Below are 23,649 nucleotides of genomic sequence, written 5' to 3' on the forward strand. Positions count from 1 at the left end.
CAATATTTTTTTAAAAATGGGGTATTCCATCGTCACGGGTGGGACATTTGTACAGCAAAAATAGTTTTTCTTTCTTAAATTTAAGTATAAAGGGCTAAGCAATTCTACATTTCGATAAAGCTACACCTAGTTCACTAATATATGGGAAAATTCTGAGCTCTTTCTTCTGTCACGGGTAAGACAAAGAAAAGACACTGCTGTGAATTTACATAACATTTCTGTCTGAATTATATTATTGATTATTAGTTAATTTTTATTTTTATTTTTGTCGATTCACTGTCAACCTGTGCGGACGTGTTTTTTAATCGCTCCGCCGAGAAATTATTAATAATTCACGTAAAGCAAAGAAAAAAAACAGAACAAACGCGAAAAGACAATACTAGGCATAAATAAGCTTTCTGCTTATTTGCCTATAATTATAAATTACTTTTTCAGAATTTTCGCAATGGCGCGAGAAATTCAAATAAATGCGCCAACATACAATAAAAGAAAAGCAGCTCCGGCCCCACCGCGCTTACCGAATAGTAGTGAAACAAGCACCAAGTGCAATGAAATAAACCTTGCCGTAACAGAAGCTGACCAAAAGCATTCAGCTGATCGACGAAATGCTTACTTTTCGTTCGTTTCCCCCACAAACAATGCTGATCGCGATAAATCGTTCTCTCCCTCCCCCCAAACACCTTGGCATGCACAGTCGCAAATGTCTCTGGTAGACCAAGTTGTTCTAACGCAACAACAAAGCACTAGCTTAGCAACAAGCACAGTAACAACGGTGAGCGCAGCTCTCACAACAACTACTACAACCACGACTTCAGCAATGACAGCGGTTTCACAACGCAGTTCACCCACACCTGCACAAACGGAAATTTCGGCATCAGCCCAAGCCAAGCAGCGCAGCTCAGTGCAAGTTGACCTACTTAATCCAACAACCCGTACATTGACTCAAACTGGTATTGATAGGTATATACAAGTCAAACGAAAATTAAGCCCACAGCAGCAAAAAATTGCAAACCCATCAAAAATTGCAAAAGCGAAAACCACTGACATTAACCCTCTACTGGGAAATAAGTTTGCGATTCTGTACAATGAATGTGACAAAGAGCCGAATGAAGTTTCTAAAGCCAAACCCAAACTGCCCCCAATTTATTTACGAGAGCAAAACTGTAGTGAGCTCGTGAATAAATTAACTCAGCTTTTTGGAGACAATACGTTCCACGTAACATCAGTTACCAAGGGCAATATTAAAGAGACAAAACTTCAGATTCTAACTGAAGAAAATTACCGGTTGGTAACCAAACACCTTAATGAAGATAAGAAAAACTTCTATACGTACCAGCTCAAATCAGCAAAGGACTGCAAGTAGTAATAAAAGGTATAGAATCAAGTGTACCCATAGCTGATATTGCTCATGCTCTAGAGAAGGCAGGATTTTCTGTTAAAAATGTTGTCAATATTATCAACAGAGCAAAAATCGCTCAGCCTATGTTTAAGGTAGAACTTAAGCCAGAAACAAAGCCAATGAATATAAACGCAGTGCACCCAATCTACAATCTACGATACCTTCTACACCGAAGAATAACAGTGGAGGAGCCGCACAAGCGAAACGGTCCCGTACAGTGCACAAATTGTCAAGAATTTGGGCACACCAGAACATACTGCACCTTGCGCCCAGTGTGTGTTGCCTGTGGCGACCTTCACGCTTCCGCTTCTTGCAAGGCTATCAAAGATGATGTGGCAGTAAAGAAATGCAGTAATTGCGGAGGTAACCACACCGCCAATTATAGGGGATGCCCTGTATACAAAGACTTAAAGTCTCGCATGAATCAGCGCAACACAGCCGTACGCTCTTCCACCACTCCAACTAGCTCTTATACATACCAACACCTCACGCCATCAACCACTACACCAGGAGCCTTTTTTGCCAATACGCAGCGAGTTCCCAACGTTTCTTTTGCAAATATTCAAAGGAATAATACTGAGCAAATGCAGCCGAACCCCCCTACTTGTGGCATAGAAGGAATGATATTGAATCTTACTCATTGTATGACTCAATTCATGTCTACTATGCAAAATATGATTCAAGACCTCATAAAGGCTCAAAACCAATTGTTGCAAATTTTAGTGAATAAAAAATGAGTGAATTGAAAATTTGCTTATGGAATGCTAACGGTGTAAACCAGCGTAGATTAGAACTCAGTCAATTTCTCACTGAATACAACATAGATGTTATGCTACTGTCCGAGACACATTTAACAAATAAATATAATTTCTCCATACCTGGATACAAATTCTATGCCACAAATCACCCAGATGGTAAAGCTCATGGAGGCAAAGCGGTGCTGATTAGAAATCGTCTAAAGCACAATATTCTAGAGTCAAAAGCAACAGCCTGTCTGCAAGGAACTACCATATGCTTACGAAGCCGCGACCGAGACTTGAATCTATCGGCTATTTATTGCCCACCGCGATTTTTAATTTCTGAAAATGACTTTAAAGATTTCTTTGATAGCCTGGGTAATAGATTCCTGGCAGGAGGCGACATCAACGCAAAGCATACGTACTGGGGATCACGCCTTATTAACCCAAAAGGGCGGCAGCTATACAATACCATTATAAACAGGCACAATAGACTAGAGGTCACATCTCCTGGTAAACCTACTTACTGGCCTACCGATATAAAGAAGATACCAGACCTAATAGATTTCGCAATTACAATAAACATATACAGAAATAACATAACAGCAGAAAATCTACCTGAACTATCATCCGATCACTCCCCTGTATTAATAAAACTATATGAACATACCCAAAATATCGAAATTGAGCCTCGTCTAACTTCAAATAACACCAACTGGCTTAAATATAAAAAGTACATCAGTAGTCACCTTAAATTAAATGCTTCACTTAACTGCGAGCGTGATATAGACTCCCTTGTTTAACATTTCAAAGAAATCTTTACTACTGCCGCTGGCCTGGCAACACCAAATCAAGTCCAAGTACCACCTAGCATACATCAGTCACAAATACCGAAATACAAAAACTTGTAGCAGAAAAGCGGCGCCTAAGAAGACAGTGGCAGCGCCATCGCTCACCAACCTCACAGCTACTGTATAAAGCTGCCAGTAGAAAACTGAAACAAGCACTCAAACGTGCAGAGGATCGCAACTTGCAAAGGTACATTAAGAAGCTTTCGCTAAAATACTTCAACCCCACCAGTGGCTACAGAAATGCCAATTAGGAACCAATGTGGAACCTGGGCTCGTAGTGAGCAGGAGAGAGCCGAGTGTTTTTCACACAATTTAAAGAATGTGTTTCAGCCAAACTGTCCAACGAACAACTTCAGGCTGCCACGGCTAACCAAAAATACAAATGAGCTATACACACCTAGCAAGACGAACTCTTTAGAAGTAAAAGCTATAGTAAAGCAGCTTAATCCAAAGAAATCGCTGGGTGCTGATTTTATAACTCCGAAAATGGTAATAGAGCTACCGAATGTTGCACTAGCAATTCTTTCTGACCTTTTCAATGCTATCCTCAAATTCGGTTACTTTCCGAAATCATGGAAAAGGTCGAAGATAATCATGATAGCCAAACCTGGAAAAGACGCAACACAGCCGTCCTCATACAGACCAATAAGCTTACTGGCCTGTCTTTCCAAAGTATTCGAAAAAGTACTCCTATCAAAGATATCTCCCTTTCTCCATGAACGCAATTTAATACCAGCACACCAATTTGGCTTCCGAGAAAAACATGGTACAATTGAACAAGTTAATCGATTTACAAATGAAATCGGAAGGGCATTTGAGCTCAGAGAGTACTGCTATGCAATTTTTCTCGATGTGGCACAAGCATTCGACAAAGTGTGGCACGACGGTCTTATATATAAAATTAAAAAATTGTTGCCGCCGGAATTCCACAAAATATTTGAATCATACATAACTAACAGAACATTTGTTGTTAAAGTATCTAATTTCACATCAGAAGACATGTCGTTAACGGCTGGCGTTCCTCAAGGTAGTGTACTCAGGCCTATGCTGTATATCATCTACACTTCAGATATTCCAACTAGCAAGAATATACTCACATCCACCTTCGCTGATGATACCGCCTTAGTAAGTCGTAATAAATGTCCCAACAGAGCTTCAAGAGTACTAGAGGAACATTTACTACGCATAGAAGAATGGCTGGCAAACTGGCGCATAAAAGTCAACGAACAGAAGAGTAAACATACAACATTTTCACGCAAGTATGCCCCCCAATTAAATTAAATAATGTCCATATCCCACAAGCCAATGAGGTGACATATCTAGGAATACACTTGGATAGGAGACTAACTTGGCGCAAACACATATCAACCAAGATTACACAAATGAAGCTAAAGTCAGCTAGCGTGAACTGGTTTATAAATAGTAAATCAAAACTGAAACTAGATTATAAAGTACTTGTATATAATACAGTGATTAAGCCTATATGGATGTATGGTATTCAACTGTGGGGTACGACCTGTGCAACCAACATTGACAGGATCCAAAGATTCCAATCTAAAACGCTAAGGGCCTTAACGGGAGCACCGTGGTATGTCCGCAATGAAAATATACATAGAGACCTTGGTATACCGATGGTTAAATCTGTAATCGACAACAGCAGAGAAAAATACAAAATAAAACTGTGTAACCACCCAAATCCACTGGCAAGTGGCCTGTGCAACACAACAAATATAACACGCCTGCGAAGAAGAGATCTACCAGCCTTTAATTGAGCGCCGTTAAACCAACAGGGCTCAACCCCAGGGTTTGAGCTACATTATTGTAAAATTAGACGTAAGATTTTTAAACTTGTTGTTAGGCTTAATAGATGTAAAATGAGCAGATCCAACAAATAAATGCAAGTATATAAAAAACAAAAAGTTATAGTTGATTAGTTATAAGTTAAGCGAACTTCTAGATTTTCTAGATTGGAAATTTGGAGGTAATTGTTAGTATTGACTTTTGGATTCTTGTTAAGCAACCCTCATCATAGAATTCTCTGGCGTCTCTATGATAGTAATGTTTACCTTGTTTTCGAGTTAGCCACGCGAGATTTTTTACTACATCGCTTAGCCCATCAAAAGTGGTGTTTAGTCAACCTGAACATCAAAGTTTTGTGGCATTAAACATTGGTTTGAAACGTTAAACTTGTTTTTTTTTATTTTTAGGCACCATTAGAAAAAATGTATAAGTGATTGTCACGGGCGGGGCACGATAAAACGTTTCAAAATCTCTAAAGTAGGCACTTATAATATAATAAAAGAAATTAAATAGGGCTGCATAGTATAAACACACTCTAGTTATGAAATTATAGAAAAATCCCTAAAGTAGTGACTAAGCAATACGAAGTTTAAAAGTTGGTGGGACATGCAAAACCGTAGTGATTTCATCCCATTATATAACTTGAATGCCTATTTTTCCTCAATGCCATGTTGCTTCTTTGGGACGAAGAAATATCGAGACATTTATTCCCCACTTCAAAAAAATAATAACTTTGTAAATAATTGATTTTGCATAGCCTTCTGTATTAAGAAATATTTTCGTATTCAATTACTTTTCTAATGTTGAAGTTTTGAGTGCATTTACAGTGTAATAAAATAATATAACTAATTTTTTCTTCTAAAAGACGTTTATTTGAGGTATTTAGCATTGATTCATCAAGCATGAATTAGGGCTGCATAGTATAAACACACTCTACTTATGAAATTATAGAAAAATCCCTAAAGTAGTGACTAAGCAATACGAAGTAGAGTCCGACCGATTAATCGGCATCGGCATCGGCTAGTATCGGCACAAAATTGAGCATCGGCATCGGCCTTTTTTCGCCGATTCTTTGGAATTTCTTTTCAAATGTTCAGGTGAAGCGACAGCCAACATTAAAAAACATTTGCAGACAGCTCACAAAAATGATTTTTTTTTTGTTGAAGGTGTTTCACGTTTTTTCCATAAAAAAGTATGTGCGACAATTTTCTTTTATATGGAGTAGAGTCCGACCGATTCCAATTTTTTTTTCAGGTACCGATGCCGATGCCGATTAATCGGCTTATGGGGAAAGAATCGGCCGATGCCGATGCCGATTCCATAAAAAATTACAAATAAATGTATTAATTGTTAAAATCAGTTCATTTCACGCAGTTAAAAAAAAAAACAAGAGAAAAGAAATAATTGAATTAATTGGCTTGCTATGCAACATAACATACACATGTATGTACATTAGGCCGGGTCGATTTGTGGGGAGGCAAAAAAATCGCCCATTGCTCTGTGAAAATCATATTCTAGGGATCAAAATAAGAAACTTTGCCGAAGGAACCATACCTCTAAAACGAATTCTGATGTCCCCCAATTTGGGTCGAACTTTTGGGTAGGGGCAAATTTTGAAAAATCCCACTTTGACCCATTTAGAGTGCTCCAATCGAGTCCAAATGTATGACCGACCCCCACTAACTTTGGAGGCCCGACCCACCGATGCCAGTGGCACACCCCCTGGAACCCCCCTGGGGGTTCACCATACAAACATTTCAAAAAATCGCCGGTTTTGCACTTTACATGAAAAAATCAGCGAAATGCCTATGTTTTTTCTTTTTGGAGTTTATTTTTCTCTTTAGAAATTTATTTAGTCAGAACATATGTAAATGAAAAAATGAATTTAACTTAGTAATAGAAAAGAAATTAAAAAAAATTATTAGAAATTAGCGTTTTTACAACCCTTTTAAAACCAAGGCATCACTGTGATGCATTTGCATGTCGTAAACATAGTTGTGTGGGTTTTTTATTCAACCGTTTTAAAAAATGAAGGTATCACTGTGACACAATTGCAAATCGGAAAATTGCTTGTGTGCGTTTTTTAAGACACAGCTGCATGTCGTAAACTTACTTGTGTAGTTTTTTTATAGCACCTACTTAAGAAATGAAGGTTGTTTTTACAACCCTTTTTGTGGGTATTTTAAGGCACCTTCTTAAGAAATGCGCGTTTTTTGCAACCATTTTAACAATTAAGGTATCACTGGAATGCACCGCAACCCTTTTAAACAATGAAGGTATCACTGTGACACAATTGCAGATCGTAAAATTGCTTGTGTTGTTTTTTTTAAGCCACCACAAGACACAGCAGGTAGAATTGAAATTACCATTTCATTCTTATTACCTCGTCTCGTAGACCATATATAACGCAACAGTTTTTGTGAATGCATTAAGTCGTTGTGAAGAACTCAAAGTGTGAAGTGCTAATTTCAGATAAAAAAATATTTCAAAAAAAATAATAAGTGAAGTGACCATTCCAAATCAAAAAGTTTACAATGAATCCACCATCCTCTACACCGCAAGATGAAGCAACTACATCAACAACTATCGAAAACCCAATGAGTCATATACCCAAGCATGATGTTACTGTTTTTGGTGTGTCTACTGATTTAACTGATCTTAATTTACCAACCCATCTGGATATCTTGAGATATTATTTTTACTTAAGCGAACGTGCTAAAACAGAACAAAAAAAGTTTTCCCATAAATCATTCACTATTCAAGTACAAGATAAGTTGATTGGAATTTGGGAAAAACTTGGTATGGAAATAATGCTGAAATAAAGTGTATTTAATAAATTGAATAAATTGCTTGACAAGTATCAAGAGCAAATCAAGAGAAGAAACAACACCCAACAATTTACAGAGTATGTAAAATCTCTGGAAACAATTTTTTACATTGGAACATGTAAATGCGATTTGAAGGCAGCTCCATGTGCATGCGGCTGGGTTCCCGAACGCCTCAAAGAGTTCATGCACGATCAACATAATCAGAGAAGACTAACAATGGATGCATTTGTGATGGAAACTGAAGAGCAAGGAGCAACGTCTATGTCATCAATGCCAACATACCAAGATCCCGATGATTCAACATACGCACCGCCACCGGTTCAAGAAGATATGGATAGAAGCACAAGTTCACAATACACAGAGAGATACGATTGTTTTAACTTTGCCTTGGTATGTGACAGATTTGGTGTGCCTGACAGAGTAGCATCAGCATTGGGAACCGCTCTTTTGCAAGATTTTAAAATTAAAGATAAGCATGGGAAACCTCTCATCATGGATAAATCGAAAGTTCGCAGAGAAAAAGAGAAATGCAGACAAGAAGTGCTTCGCAAACGGTTAGATGATACCAATTTGTTAGCGTTTTCATTCGATGGCAGAAAAGATGATACTTTAACGATAGATAAAATTGATGAGAAGTATCATACTAGGATGGTAAAAGAACCTCATCTTGTTATTTTGAGAGAACCCAATTCTGAATTGATTGGTTACGTAAGACTGGAACATGAAACCGCTGAATACAAAACAACCAAATTAAATGGTTTTTTCAACGATAAAAATATATCACTGGATGCATTAATTGGAATATGCACTGACGGTGAGCCAACAAACACTGGCCCACACGGTGGAATTATACGACGATTCGAATTGCTGTTAAAAAGACCATTGCATTGGTTCGTTTGCCTTCTACACTTCAACGAACTTCCGTTTCGGCATTTGTTTGAAGCTTTGGATAAATCAACCAGCACTGGACCAAGATCGGCAACCGGAAAACTGAGCCGTCAAATCGAAACTTGTGAAACTCTTCCGGTAAGTTATTGCTATCACTCATTTATTATAATTGTCAACCATTTTTAATTATTTTATTATTATATATTTTCAGGTGGTGGACGGCTTCCAGAAAATTGAGTTGCAAAATATGCCCCCTGCTCCTGAAAAAATTGAATTTTCCACCGATTCGAAGTACTTATACGACATGGCCCATGCAATTTCTAGCGGCGTGGTTCCGGTGGATCTGGCTAACATCAAACCAGGGAAAATTGTACATTCTCGGTGGCTCACCAAGGCCGCTAGATTATTGCGATTATATGTGACAACGGAAAATCCAGATGCAAATTTAAGAATTCTGGTTGAATTTATAATTAAATGTTATGTGCCAATGTACTTCAATATCAAGTATTACAGCTCTGTCGTGTACGGCAGTGCATTATTTTTCAAGTTCATTGGTTGGTCACGATTTCTAGAACCTCGTTTACGCAAAATTGTCAATCAAGTAATTAAAGATAATTCATATTATGCGCATTCGGAAAATATCTTGTTATCAATGTTGTTTGATGATAGCAAAGAAAAGCGCGACTGTGCCATCAAGAAAATTCTACGCTATCGAACCGATGTTGACGAGCCAATGGAACTTAGAGTTTATAAAAAACCAGATATAAACTTTAATTGCACAAGTTATACGGAAATGATCAATTTGAATGATATAAATATCGTATTTGAACCACCATTCACGCGAAGCATTCCGTACGATACATTGAAAGAATATTTAAATCAAGATGATCCACCGTTTAATGATCCAAAAATTCCATCACACATACAAGGAACGGAACGACATGTTCAATTGCTAGCTAGCGTTTCCAAACGGGTTATACCGGAAAATGTAGAGGCTGTTATGGCGACGACATTAGAGAGCCATGCGAAATTGCCCAGACTTGAAAGTAAAAAAGACTTCAAACAATAATTTTTTTTAGTTTCTTTTCTATAACTCACTTAAATTAATTTTTTCATTTACATATGTTCTGACTAAATAAATTTCTTAAGAGAAAAAATAGATATTATTATAAATAAATAATAAATATTATAAATAAATAAATAAAAATAAAGAAAAAACATAGCCATTTAGCTGATTTTTTCATGTAAAGGTCAAAAATGGTGATTTTTTGAAATGATTGTATGGGGAACCCCCCAGGGGAGTTCCAGGGGGTGTGCCACTGGCATGGGTGCATCGGCCGTCCAAAGTTAGTGGGGGTCGGTCATACATTTGGACTCGATTGGAGCACTCTAAATGGGTCAAAGTGGGATTTTTCAAAATTTGCCCCTACCCAAAAGTTCGACCCAAATTGGGGGACATCAGAATTCGTTTTAGAGGTATGGTTCCTTCGGAAACGTTTCTTATTTTGATCCCTAGAATACGATTTTCACAGAGCAATGAGCGATTTTTAAATCGACCCGCCCTAATATACATACATACATATGTATGTGTAAAAATATATGTACATATATCACATTTGTGTACATTACATAAAACACCTTTTTATGGTGCTAAGCTAAAAATATTTAGGAACATAAAATTTCATTTCGTTTTGTACTAAAATACACTCTTTTGCACTCAATGCATAAGAACTTATATGCTAGGTATGTAGGTACACACATATAGTGGTCCACAAAATAAAAAAATTGCGATATTTTGACCGATTTTGTCTTTTTTATTTAATGTTTATTATTATTGTTTTATAAAAGTCTAGCTGGTATACAACAAACACTATATAAATCCAGATTTCAAACTTTGCACAAAAATTAGAAAAGTTCTGCTTATTTTCACCAAAATTTCAAACGTTTTAATCAGAATTTTGGTATGTAGTTTTGTAGACCAATTCATTCTAGTATAATGAAGTGCAAGTTTCAAGCTGCTATAAAATCCTGTTAATTTTTGGCAATTTTTTTTGCTGGCAGTGTTCTCCATATAAAAGAAAATTGTCGCACATACTTTTGTATGGAAAAAACGTGAAACACCTTCAACAATAAAAAAATAATTTTTTTGAGCTGTCTGCAAATGTTTTTTAATGTTGGCTGTCGCTTCACCTGAACATTTGAAAAGAAATTCCAAAGAATCGGCAAAGAATCGGCGAAAAAAGGCCGATGCCGATGCTCAATTTTGTGCCGATACCAGTGTTGCCGCGCCGTCTCAAGAAAATGTATCCCTGACCAAGCCAAAAATGTATCCAAATGTATCCAATTTTCTTTTTTTACATATACATCTCATAATTTGTAAGAAAACCAAACATTTTCATGAAAAATACATAATTTAACCCATCCTAAGGACTTGGAATACATGTTCATAAAATCAAACATTTGTAATTTCAATTTATAAAGTACATTTTTTGTGCATAAGTATTTTGCAAAGTAAATATAATAAATAGCAAGTACACTCTAAAAAGAGCAAGTAAAACTTCTACTGAAAAGTATCTATTTTTCAACAAGAATCTGTATAAATATACGTATAGGTTGTTCAGTTGTTTTGAACTTGAGATCTTTAAGATATACACATAAATACACATATACAGAATGTTTAAAATTGCAAAAATGTTCAAACTACAAATACATTTCCTACTAATAATAAACATTACTTTATTTTAAACATTTTATGTGTAATTTTGCTCTTCCGACAAATTCGTTATGTAAAAGTAAACAGGCAATGATTAATTTTATTACACCGCATGCAAATTTGCACACATTAAAAGAGGAAACTGGTTACTTCTCTCAATATGCGCAAATAAACAAAATTTTTTTAGAGTGTATTTAAAGTCTTTTCAGTAAAATCCATAAAAGTTTCCTTAAATAAATCAAATTTAGTTTTTTAAACTACATTGAAATCTTCTTTCTTTTTAAATTAACAAATGAAAATATGTGATATGAAAGAGATAACTACAGAAAGAGTATAATTTACTTTATATATATCGTCGTTTAAAGTACAAAACCGCGTATCGTCATTCTGCAAAACCGCGTAACTGACATTTGCTGCCGAAAATTGGATTTGCTCACACAAGCTCTTGGCTCAATCCTTATCCATTTGTCCTGAAATATACTAGCCAGAAATGCGATTGCTTTATAAAAAAGAGAACCATTTTGAAATATAAGTGTCTTTACTCTCTAGAAAATAATTTATGCAACGTCACATACGCGGTTTTGCATTATCTTGATACGCGGTTTTGCATTTTGTTGATACGCGGTTTTGTACTTTAAACGACGATATGTATATTAAGATCTTGCGTAAAGCATCCTTTTAAGCTAATTAAAGCAATTGCGCTTATACCTATTTTGGTGAGATCTCTTCATATGTTCATTGCTTCGTTCACAAAAAATTAAATGCTTTAATTTCACGCTTAAGTAGCGATTCTTTATACGTTTAGAAAACGTAATGCTTTCTACCATCTTTAATGAAAATCGATTTTTGAACGAAAAAAACTTTATAGGAAATATAAAATTTTAAAAAAGTATCCACATTTATACTGACCGGAAAAAATAAGTATCCCGCAAAAATTCGTCTAAAAATGTATCCAATTGGATCTATTTAGATCCAAACGGCATCCCTGGGTCTGACAGTGGAAGTATATATGCATTTAAATATGAACAAGGGAATAATGTATATGTATGTATATGCTGAGAGCACAGTGACTGGCGCGCGTGGGAGTTCCAGTGACGGCACTTCCCGCGTTGAGTCCGCTCTCCTGATGTATGTATGTATGTAAGCGTGCTCCTTGCCCTTCTTCTCCTTTTTTATTTACTCCACAAGTCTCCAAATTTTTCTCTATTACTCCTGTATTGCTACATATGTATTTTTCCGGTCGTTCACCTTTCTGGTATGTACTCCTATGGGTTGTTGGGTGACTGGAGAAAGACGTATCGCCGCTTTTTTTGGTTTTGATTTCTAAGACCCTGACGTAACCCTTGCCCAGCGGGGACCTGTAAGGCATATCTAGCGTCACTACATTGTCTTGATTTATATATTTTATAATTATAGGATCTCTAGACTTGACTCATTTCTTATAGTTAGATATATGTATATATACATATGTATGTCATGCATAGATGAATGCCATTTATAGCATTTTCAGTTTAAATGAAACTTTTTTCAAATTAAATGAAACCTTTTTCAGGTAAAGCGAAACCTTTTTCAAATTAATTGAAACCTTTTTCAGATGATGCGGAACCTTTTTCAATTTAAATGAAGCCTTTTTCGGATTCAATGAAACTTTATTCAAATTAAATGAAACTTTTTTCAGATTCAATGAAACTTTATTCAAACCAAATGAAACTTTTTTCAAATTAAATGAAACTTTATTCAAATTAAGTATTAAACATTTTTAAATTAAGGAACAGGAAATCAACTTAACCTATTAATAGCCGTTTGCGCCATGTCTGGCTAACACTAAAGGCTCTGTTATGCATATTTGGCATTGCTTGAGAGTTGTCACATAAGGAATCTGTTAAATGAGCTTCGCGTGTAAGCTGTTACCCAACGCACAGCATTACATACGTAGAAGTCTGTTGGTTTTTGATTTCTACGTAAAAACACACACAAATACTCTCCCTTCTCACTCACTCGCTTAAGCGAAATGTAAACTTTGGCATTTGCATAACAATTGTCTAATTATTTTCTTTTAACTTAAACAAACCCTATGGATTAGAGCACAGTCTAATCACGACAACATTCAACTTCGGTTCAAGAATAATTTTGACATGTCCCATTTCTCTTTTCCTTTTCACATCATCCTTTACATGTACTCCCGAAAACAGAGATATTTGAAGTTTTATAAAATGAATAAATTATATGATTTGCCTAGTTACCAAAACCACTCGAAAATCACAGCAAACCAACCAACCTACCAGAGCTTTATTTTAAGAAATGAAACCACCAATTTTGGTCCAATAGGACCGAAACGGCAACACTGTATTTAACATGCCTTGACCGTAAGGGAGAGCAACACGTAACAGCTAATTCAAAGTAATCCAAAAAAGAAGTTTCATTTCATTTGAATAAAGTTTCATTTAATTTGAAAAAAGTTTCATTTAATTTGAATAAAGTTTCATTGAATCTGAAAAAGGTCTCATTTAATTTGAATAAAGTTTCACTGAATCTGAAAAAGGTTTCTTTTAATTTGAGAAAGGTTTAGCTTAACATGAAAAAGGTTTCATTTAATTTGAAAAATGTTTCGCTTAATTTGAAAATGGTTTCATTTAAACTGAAAATGCTATATATTAGGTGTGTATGTATGTTCACTGTAGCGCGGTTGGTATGTGTATTCGTTTTTATGTGACTTCTAGTTTATTTTAGGTGGTTTAGATACTTTTATCACATTATAGTTTTACTTTAATTTGATTTACTCTTACTTTAGTTTAATTTATAAGAATTTAGTCTCAATTTTATTTTATTTTACTTAAATTTGAATTTATTTAGTTTGAATTTTAGTTTATTTTACATTCTCTTAATTTTTCTAACTCGATTTATTTAATTTAATTTTATCAAATTTTAGTTTATTTGATTTTATTTTGTGAATACAAGCATTTCAAGGGCTACCTTCGCTTGTATACTTATACTCAGTCGCTTTAATGTATACACACACACTTTGCAATTTAGTTGGTTTGGATTCTACATCAATTTCTTTAAGTTTATTTAAAATGCCTATGACTCACCTCCTGTGGCATGTAACAGTGTCCCTTTTTTTTCTTAAGATGCTTTTTCCTGATATCTAGTCCAGTTAAATAGCAACGGAAAATTTCACGGAGCAAACCGATTTTATTACGGGCTTTCTAAGTCACACTTCCTACAAATATCAATTCCACCGATTTTTCGCGTCTAAACACTTTAATGACACCTTTCTATCTAATTTTTGTCTGAAGATCGCTGGCAATCGTGCCCTAGCTGTTTGCTGAAATTTCTTTCCGCATTTCGCTCATTCACACATACATGCATACTCACAGTGGACTTTCACTACATTCACATAAACACAACTCAACTCAAGCAAACATTCATATTGGTCCTTATCACACATGTTGTATACAATGTCTATAAGCATGCCGAGGTACATGTATAGATACATTGTGGCAGTGGGTGTTGCACTCAACCTTTCGGGCTTGCGTTACAGGCTCGCACCCGCCGATGTTGCCCGCAATATGGAGCGTGTGCGTAAATAGGTTATTCANTATTCAACGCAGCCTCCCCCTTTTTTATTTTTAGTTACGCCTAACGTGTGGCCTCGACCCATATCCTTATGCCGGGCTTCCGACTTATAATCACCTCAATCAATGATGGTCTGCAAGGGCTCCGTTATCAACCACTACATACTATATCACAGAAACTTGTATGCATGCGTCAAATTATCTTCTTAACTATATCACATGTCTATGTCCTAAATCACAGATGTAAGTTTGTATACCTAATATATCACAGAAGCTGGATACGTTAGTATACCAATCGTCATGTGGTTGTATAAATAGATAGGTGGATAGATAAAATATATAAATAAAACCATAAATAAATAAATAAAAAATAAATAATTTAATAAATAAAAAATTAAATAAATAAATAGTTAAATAAATAATTAAATAAATAAATAAATAATTAAATAAATAAATAGTTAAATAAATAATATATAAATACTAATTAAATACATAAGTCAAGTGTTAAAAGTTTTATTCACAATCCAGTTGTTCGACTATCACTACATGTAACACATGGAGGACGATACATACAAAGAAAGAGAGAAAAGATAAGGTACAGAAACATTAATTAGTGGCTACACAGAACATCTATGCAACAAATATATCTTTTGCGTGGTACACTCCCATTTTCTTTCCGTTTGTATCTCCCAGTTCATACATGGAATTCCCGATTGCTCTGAGTACAATGCACTTGACTTGCTTTGGGGCAAGCTTAGCATTGTAATTGTCAATGCGAGAACTTTGCTTAAAATTCCTACGGTATACCACTTGTCCTACTGTGAGGTTAACTTCTCGGCTTCGTGTGTTGTATACTTTGGAGCTTCTTTCATGCGCTAGTTTTAGCTCTTTCATTATCTTAGCCCTGATGAGTTGCATACGATCTGGTCCCCTCTCTACTTCGTAATCTGCATCCTTTATTGAGCTAAGCTTTCGGCATATCTCATATGATGCAGCATGCTGTATCATTGGAATGCTGAAAGCCGCAAAATATGGGGAGCAGTTAATGGCGGAATGCACCACACTCCGAAGGGCAAACGCGGCATCACTTATGTGACGATCCCACGTCTTCTGGTTCTCCTTTAGATACGAACGTACTATTTGTAGAACAGATCGATTCACTCGCTCAGCTGCATTTCCTTGAGGGGAGTAGAAAGCGGTTTTAACATGTCTCGTTCCATACTTGCCCAGGAAGTTGGCAAACATTTCGGAGACGAACTGCTTTCCGTTGTCTCAGTGGATATACTCTGGGACACCAAACACATGAAATACATCTTTTTCTAAAAATTTTATAACTTCAGCCGAAGTAGCTTTCTTTATAGGTTTGAGAAACACAAATTTAGTGAAATGGTCGGGACATACAAAGACAAAAATATTACCGTCACACGTACGTGGGTAAGGACCCATAAAGTCAATAAACAAACGTTGGAAAGGTTGCTCTGTCACCTGCTGCTTTCCCATAACCAGTTTATGAAATGCATTTTGTGTTTTATTTTCTTTGCAGACTTCACAGCCCTTGACAAACTCTTGTACATCGCTCACCATACCTGGCCAGTAGTATCTTTGGCGTATTCGCGACAGAGTCTTATGTATGCCACCATGTCCCGCGGAAGGTGAGCTGTGAGAGGCTTCAACCAACCCTTCACGCAGTTCCGACGGAACCCAGAGATCCCAGCACTGGCGTTCGCTTATAAACATAGCCTTCCGATACGCAAACGTCTGGCAGTCTGTGTTTGTTCTCTGTCACGGTCCTTTTTAGCTCGCTATATTCAGTTGATTCAAAGTAAGGCGATTGCAGGCATATGTCTATCATCCGTTCGCTGAGCTTTATTTCTTCTATACTTGATCGTGAAAGTACAAGGGGTACTATATTATGTGTCCCTTTTCGATGCTCGATCTCAAAATTATATGCTTGTAGTTTTAAGCTCAACCTTGCAAGTCTTCTGGAGAGGTCCTTTTGGTTCATGAGCCACTTGAGGCTGGCGTGGTCCGTTATAATCGTAAACGGCAACCCTTCAACATAGGGCCTGAATCGCTTCACACTGAGAACCGCCGCACAGCATTCTAACTCAGTTATGCTGTAATTTTTTTGAGCTTTGTTTAGTTTAGCAGATATATAAGCTATTAGGCGTTCGGTTTTGTCATCGTCGAGTTGAACCCCTCCCATTCCGTCTGTCGAAGCGTCGCACTGTATATAAAAATGTCGGTTAAAGTCCGGATGTGTCAGTACGGGTGCCGATATCAGGCTCTGTTTAAGTCGTTCGAATGCCTTCTTAGCTTCGTCAGTCAACGTCAACTTCTTAATCTTGTCTTTACTGAGGCAGTCGCGCAGCGGCGCTGCAATGGTCGCGTAGTCTTGAATAAAACGACGATACCAGCCTGACATGCCTAGGAACCGTCGAAGCTGCTTCGCAGTTTAGGTCTCCGGAAAATCTCTCACAGCTATGACCTTGTTAGCATCCGTCTTGATACATCCATCGCCTACTACATAGGCAAGGTACCGTACTTCCCTGTAACAAAATTTACTTTTTTCCACATTGATTGTCAGTTTCGCTTCCCGCAAGCATCGAACGACCTCTTCCAACAAACACAAATGCGACGAGAAATCTTCTGAACAAACTAACAAATTGTCAAGATACACAAACACACACTCACGTAACGCAGCGGGTATAACCTTGTTCATTAACCTACACATTCTTTGAGCCGCATTGCACAGACCAAAAGGCATAACCGTGAATTGATAAAGGGGTCTGCCTGGGACCGTAAACGCTATATTTTCTCTAGATTTTTTCTCCAAGGGGATCTGCCAAAATGCGTCTTTTAAATCGATCGCTAAAATATATCTGGTATTTTGTAGCCGACTGAGGGTACCGTCAACGTGTGGAAGTGTACGCATCTTTGATCGTTCTTTCGTTTACTTTTCTTGCATCTAGGCAGAGGCGGTTCTTGGTACCTTTAATAACTAACGACACAGGTGAGTTCCAGCTACTGTTACTAGTTTCTATAACCCTCATCTCTACCATTCTGTCAAGCTCTTGATAAATAAGTTTTTGTATCGCAGGTGATATGGGGTAATGACGTTGCTTAACTGGTAAGTTGTCATCTACTACTTCAATAATATGTTCCTCCATATCAGTACGACCTAGTCCTAGGACAGGGAAGGATGGAAATTGTGCCTTCACTTTATCTAAAGCTATGGTTTGTTCTTGTGTCAGGTTGTGCTGCACCGCATCGAACGAAAGGTCCCCATCGGCGGGCGCGAGTTCTGTATTAGCAGTGGAAGTTGGACGCGCCTTTGCTCCCCTGCTAACAACATCAAGGTTGAATGCCTGCCAAAAGTCTACCCCTAGGTAAACCTCCTGTTGTAGACCGGGCACAATAAGAAACTCAAGATCTCTAATCATGTCATCCCACTCGACTGGTAAAGTTACTACGTCTGTGACTGGTGTTTCACCACCATTTGCCGTCTTTATGTGTTGATCCGTGATTCGCAAAACACTACTTTCTTTGAATTCTAACAGCTTTTATACATTCTTCCCTAAACAGCTAGCTCCTGCCCCGGAGTCTAACAAAGCGAAAACACCCTTACCCGCAATCTTTGTTTGCGGTTATCTCCTTTTATCGTGACAATTGTTGATACAATTTTATTATGGATTCTCATATAGGTTTTTTTCTTCTGTCTAATTTTTTGGATTTTCCAAAAGTTTCTGTTTTTATTTTTCTCTTCGATCGTTTCATAAAATATTTTCTTTCGGGCCATTTCATACTCTAATTTTCTTTGGTGTAAACTCTTGATTTCGTGTTTTGGTTCTAAATTTACCTTCTGGCCTATTATTTCATCAACTTTTCTTTTTTGGATTCGAACTTCCGGCTGTTTTCCGGGCATTCCGCCTCCTGACTGGAGCTTCCCGTGATCTCCGCCAGGGTAGCGTTTCCCTTTTCATTCTTATAAACACAGAAGGACATATCACGCCCACAAGCAAAACATACCATATTATGAAAGGACGATTGACAACTATTTTCTTTTTTTAGACTCGGATGGGTTTTTGACAAAATAATCGACAGGCATATCACATTTAAAATACAACATTAAATGGAACGGTGACGCACAATACGAATTGATGGTTGGGTTTGGGTTATTCGCCTGAAAAGCCCTTGATTCGCCGGTCCGGCCTATACTTGGTCTATTGTTACCAGCTTGCTGGTTGTACTGCGACTTCTTCGTGGGCAGATTATAGATAGCTTCTACCGATTTCCCGCCTACTACCTCGTCTAAAAACTGTGTATCGGGATATACTAACTCGTTTATGGCTTTCGACCTGCTCTTATTCTCTTTTATTACGCGTTCTGCCCGCCTACATTCGGCTTTCAATTCTGCTAAGGTATCTGTCCTCGAGGCAAAGGTCAAGTTTGCTAAGTATGGTTTGAAGTTTTCTTTAATAATATTGACGAGCTGCTTTTCAGGAATTCTCTTTTTCAGCCGAAAAGTTAAGTCATGGACTTCAGCATAAAAATCATCAAAGGATTCTTCGACAAGCTGTTTTCTTTCCATAATTTGTCGGATTATCTCGTAATCCGACTCCGCCGTCTTGAAGTGGACTAGCAGCTCGGACTTCAAGTCGGAGTATCCAAAGCTTGGATCTTCGGAGTGGTCTTCCAAAACCTACCAGTACCACTTCAAAGCGGAGCCGGTTACGAGACAGTGGAAAATCTCTGAATAATTGGTCGTATGAAATCTCATGTTGCGAACGTAACCTTTCCACCCTGAATAGGAAGCTCTCTACGGTTATACCTTTATTAGTGCCATCGAACTTGACATGCCATTTGTCGAGATCTACCTTCTTCCCCTTTGGCACTTGGCGTTGAGTTTGTTCGGCTGTTTCTTCTTCGCTGTGGTTACCGTTTTCAGTGGCACTTCGTCCAGCCCCGTTACTTCTACGGGCTCCTAATTCTGGCGTCGATGCGTCGCGGTGGTTCATCGCCTGAGCAGACGTTTCCATCTTAGTGACTCGGTTGCTGAGGTGCGAAACATGGGCTCTCATATTGCGGACTTCGCTGAAACACTGCGCCATTACATCGGTCTGTTGTGCCATCATCGCCATCAATCGGCTCAGCTGTTCGACACTGGTCGCAGATGAAGTCGCGCCGCTTCCTTGAGTTTTTGCACACTCAGCTCCCGAAGCTCCTGGCTGGTCACCTGCTGTTGGCTCAGAACCCCTAATGGCACCTGCTTGCTCAGAATCCGACATTTCGAATAATTGGTCCAATTTCCTCGAAAAGCTGATGGATTCGCCTGAAGTATTGATTTCAATTTCTCTAGTGAATGAAATGTGGGTCTGGGTTGGCTTGTCTTTGTTGCAAGTGCTAAAGATCCTAGCAGAGCACCTGTTTAAAAAGTCTGTCGGTAGGAAATCAGCCGTATGAGGAATGCCTGTGTCTATCTGGTTGAATAGGGACCCAACAACTTGGTTTTCCACACTACGTGTGACCCGTCTATCTGTGTATAACCCAAGTCCACCAGCAATTCGTTTCTCAGTCTCTCTCTGCCCCATTCACTCACTTTTAGATGCGATAGAGAAAACTTCCAGCAAACCGAAAGAAACTACGATTACGCAGCTGCTCGAAATGGTGATAGCTAAGGACGAAACAGTGAAAATCAGGAAACACTATCGAATACCTATATTTGCCTAGCGAAAACTTTGTGACATTCGAATGAAGAAACCCAAGTTATGAATCTGTATTTATTAGAAACTTAAATATAATCGCGGAAATTCAGACTAACTTCAACTTCAAAGTTTACCTTAATTTGGATTCTCGTTTTAACAAAACCAAATGCCGTGAAAACAGGAAAATGTGGTAAAAAAAATTCATATATAAACTATGGAGATGAATTACTTGTTGAAACAAATTTAAATAAATAATAGGTAACGTAAATTATTAATGTAATGACAAACTACTTAATATTAATATAATATTAATGAATACGTAAACTATTTTAAAGAGTATTGACAAATTCAAACCGTACTAGTATTGACCACTTAATTCACCTTTCTTCTAAGGTTTCTAAAAAGATTATTATTGTGGTTAATGTGGTGATAGCTAAGGACGAAACAGTGAAAATCAGGAAACACTATCGAATACCTATATTTGCCTAGCGAAAACTTTGTGACATTCGAATGAAGGAACCCAAGTTATACATATATATATATTTTTTTTTTATTTGTTGAAATTCTGTTTTAATCCAGAAAAATAGCGTAATACTGTTGGTGTGTTCCGGTGTCGCACCTCGGCGAGGTTATAATGGGTGTAGACGGTCAGTTGATTATCAGAAACGGTTCAGTGTCAGCTAAGTCCCCAAAAAAAAGACACAACAAGCAAAAAAATACATCGAATGTCGCACTGCTACACTCAGAGCGCTGGCTCTAAATACGGTTGCCACATTCACCCGCATACCCCTGTGAAGGCGTCGCGCAGCCTCACCATCTGCAATGCTGGATGGCAAATAAGGTAGCTTACACGGGCGCATACACGAAAATATATTCCCCCCAGGTATGTATGCCAACATTGCTTGCTGATACCACTTATACCAGCGCTATAACCAGCATAATGAACTCTACAGGCAAGATTGGTAACACCCACACACTTGTCACTACTGCACTAATTGTGTCGATCAATCAATACAACGATACTGTCGTGACCCTACTCAGTCCGAAAGGCGAAATATAAAGGATAGTACTGATACTAAAGATACAGATGGAAAGAAGCTAAGATATAGGAAAGTTATGGGAAGTGAAAAAAAAAGATATTTGGTCTATTCGTTGGGCGCCATTGTTATGTCTCTGGCTTTGAGGATAAGATAATATGGTGGTAGGCATGCTTGCTAGCCCTGACCTAGCTCGTCGTGGGGGAGTCTTTTCCATACACCTTATCTACAGCAGACATAAGCAAAAGAGGGAGTTCATGCCTAGTTACGGAAACGTGAGAAACAATAGACAGATAAGCAAAGAGTAAGAAAAAGGAACAGTCCGGTCAGGCGGAGTCAGTCCCACCCCTTCTGTTTGAAACTCAAAGCAGCCTTGGGCCTCGCCATGACTCCCGCTCTTCTACAAGGCCCCCTAAACCTGACTCAAGTCCTTCAATATTTTGGTCAGTCAAGTCATAGCAAGTACGTCCGTTCAGTCACTACCCCCACTTCCCCTACATCGCACCCGTATAACACCCACACCAACTTATCTTAATTAGAACCGCATCGTTCACCTACTTATATGCTTCAAATCAAACAAAGTGATTTCAATTCAAAGTACATCATAACTCACAATTATTTATTCTTAAGGTTTTTTTTCTATCTCCTAATGGTACCTAACGACTACTAATATGTATTTATCTATGTACGTATGTATGTATAAAAAGATGTGAATTCAACAACAACAAAAAAAAAACAAAAAAAGAAACTACCAAACCATCTAGGCAGATACAACTTCACACTCACTTAGAAAGCATAGATGCCTATGTAAAAATTATATGTATTTATATATGTATGTATAAAATAAATAAAATTCAAGGAAAATAAGAGAATAAAAAGCCAATGCGATTCATACGTATGTATTCATTGACGTATGCATTGCTAAATTATTATGTACTTATGTGCATATAAGCGTGGAATCTGACAAGTGAATAACTTAAAAAAAAAATGCAAAAAAAAAAACTGGAATCCTCTCTCGAACTCCAAACAAGAAAAGTGTAGCTCTATTGTTTAATTACGACCCAGCAAACGTACACATTGGAAGTTGCGCTGGCATATGTATGTGCGATAGTAGAATTGATACTCTTAGTAACTAGCACTCACCGATCTCTCCAGCGATGTAGGCGCCTGCATCCACAGAGATGTGAAGCTGAAAAAGGAGGGAATAGGAGTGCACAAACAGACTTCCAGTGCCTACTCATTCAGGGTACCGCGTAACTTCTAAGAGTTGCGTTCATTTGGATTTCGCTTTCGGAAGGGATGGAGCTGCCGTAAATACTACTATTAATAATTCAACTATTCACTTGAGGATTTGACGCGTAGGAGGACTATACTAAGGCTTAAACTACTTGGAATTAACAACAAAATGGGTGAAATTATGTAAATAAATTTTTGTGAAGCTTAATATTATCTAATTGTAGGTATAAAACAAAAAACTCCATAAATTAATAAACAAAAAAAAAATCCGGAATTTATCCCTCGAAATATACTAATGATATAAAAACTACTAAAACTGCGAATCCAAACACAAAAAGTATTAATTTTCGGCTCTACTTATACAAAGTACTTAAGAAAAAAATAATTACGCAAAAAAAACAAATCAAGGAATCAAGGCATAAGAACATACATAAATGCTGAAATTAAAGCAAACGGTAAATGTTTAGGCCTCCATGCTAAACCAAATACTTAAAAGGGTGCACCACCCTGATGTAAAATTGCATAAATGTGCAACGGATGCACATATACATAAATAGCCTGATTAATGCTAAGCCGTTAGCATGTACATATATTAGTTTACCGCTTGAATATAAAACTTCGTTAAGTTTCCCCTCCAAACAGTTTGTTGCTTGGAGGTCAAACTTAACTGCTCAAGATTAAGCTCGGTCACTTCTATCGAGCACTTCGACCACACCGGAAGCGATCCAGCCACCACTCCTGCGTACTTCTCAAGGTAATATTGTATACCAAAAATCATTTCACCAATTTGACTAATAAAGCCACTTTGCTATATATATTGAATTAATCCGTGGTGTTTGCCTTTGATTATTTCGTTTCAAAATTAAACCCTTGGTGCAAC

The 23,649-nt window shown here is 37.4% G+C and overlaps 2 protein-coding genes across 2 annotated transcripts; both read left to right on the forward strand.

Moving 5' to 3' along the window:
* Positions 1-445: 445 nt before the first annotated feature.
* LOC108364145 (uncharacterized) lies at positions 446-1,363 on the forward strand. The gene has a single exon (XM_017617720.1). It carries the CDS (start codon positions 446-448, stop codon positions 1,361-1,363), a length of 918 nt encoding a protein of 305 aa, XP_017473209.1.
* Positions 1,364-7,613: 6,250 nt separating this feature from the next.
* On the forward strand, positions 7,614-9,577 carry LOC108364141 (uncharacterized). Its single transcript, XM_017617714.1, has 2 exons — positions 7,614-8,641; positions 8,715-9,577. Exons 1-2 carry the CDS (start codon positions 7,799-7,801, stop codon positions 9,570-9,572), a joined length of 1,701 nt encoding a protein of 566 aa, XP_017473203.1. The 5' UTR covers positions 7,614-7,798; the 3' UTR covers positions 9,573-9,577.
* The last annotated feature ends 14,072 nt before the right edge of the window (positions 9,578-23,649 follow it).

The sequence above is a fragment of the Rhagoletis zephyria genome, unplaced genomic scaffold (genome assembly GCF_001687245.7).
Source record: "Rhagoletis zephyria isolate East Lansing unplaced genomic scaffold, Rhagoletis_zephyria_1.1 Rzeph_scaffold_01475, whole genome shotgun sequence".
NCBI classification, from domain to species: Eukaryota; Metazoa; Arthropoda; class Insecta; order Diptera; family Tephritidae; genus Rhagoletis; species Rhagoletis zephyria.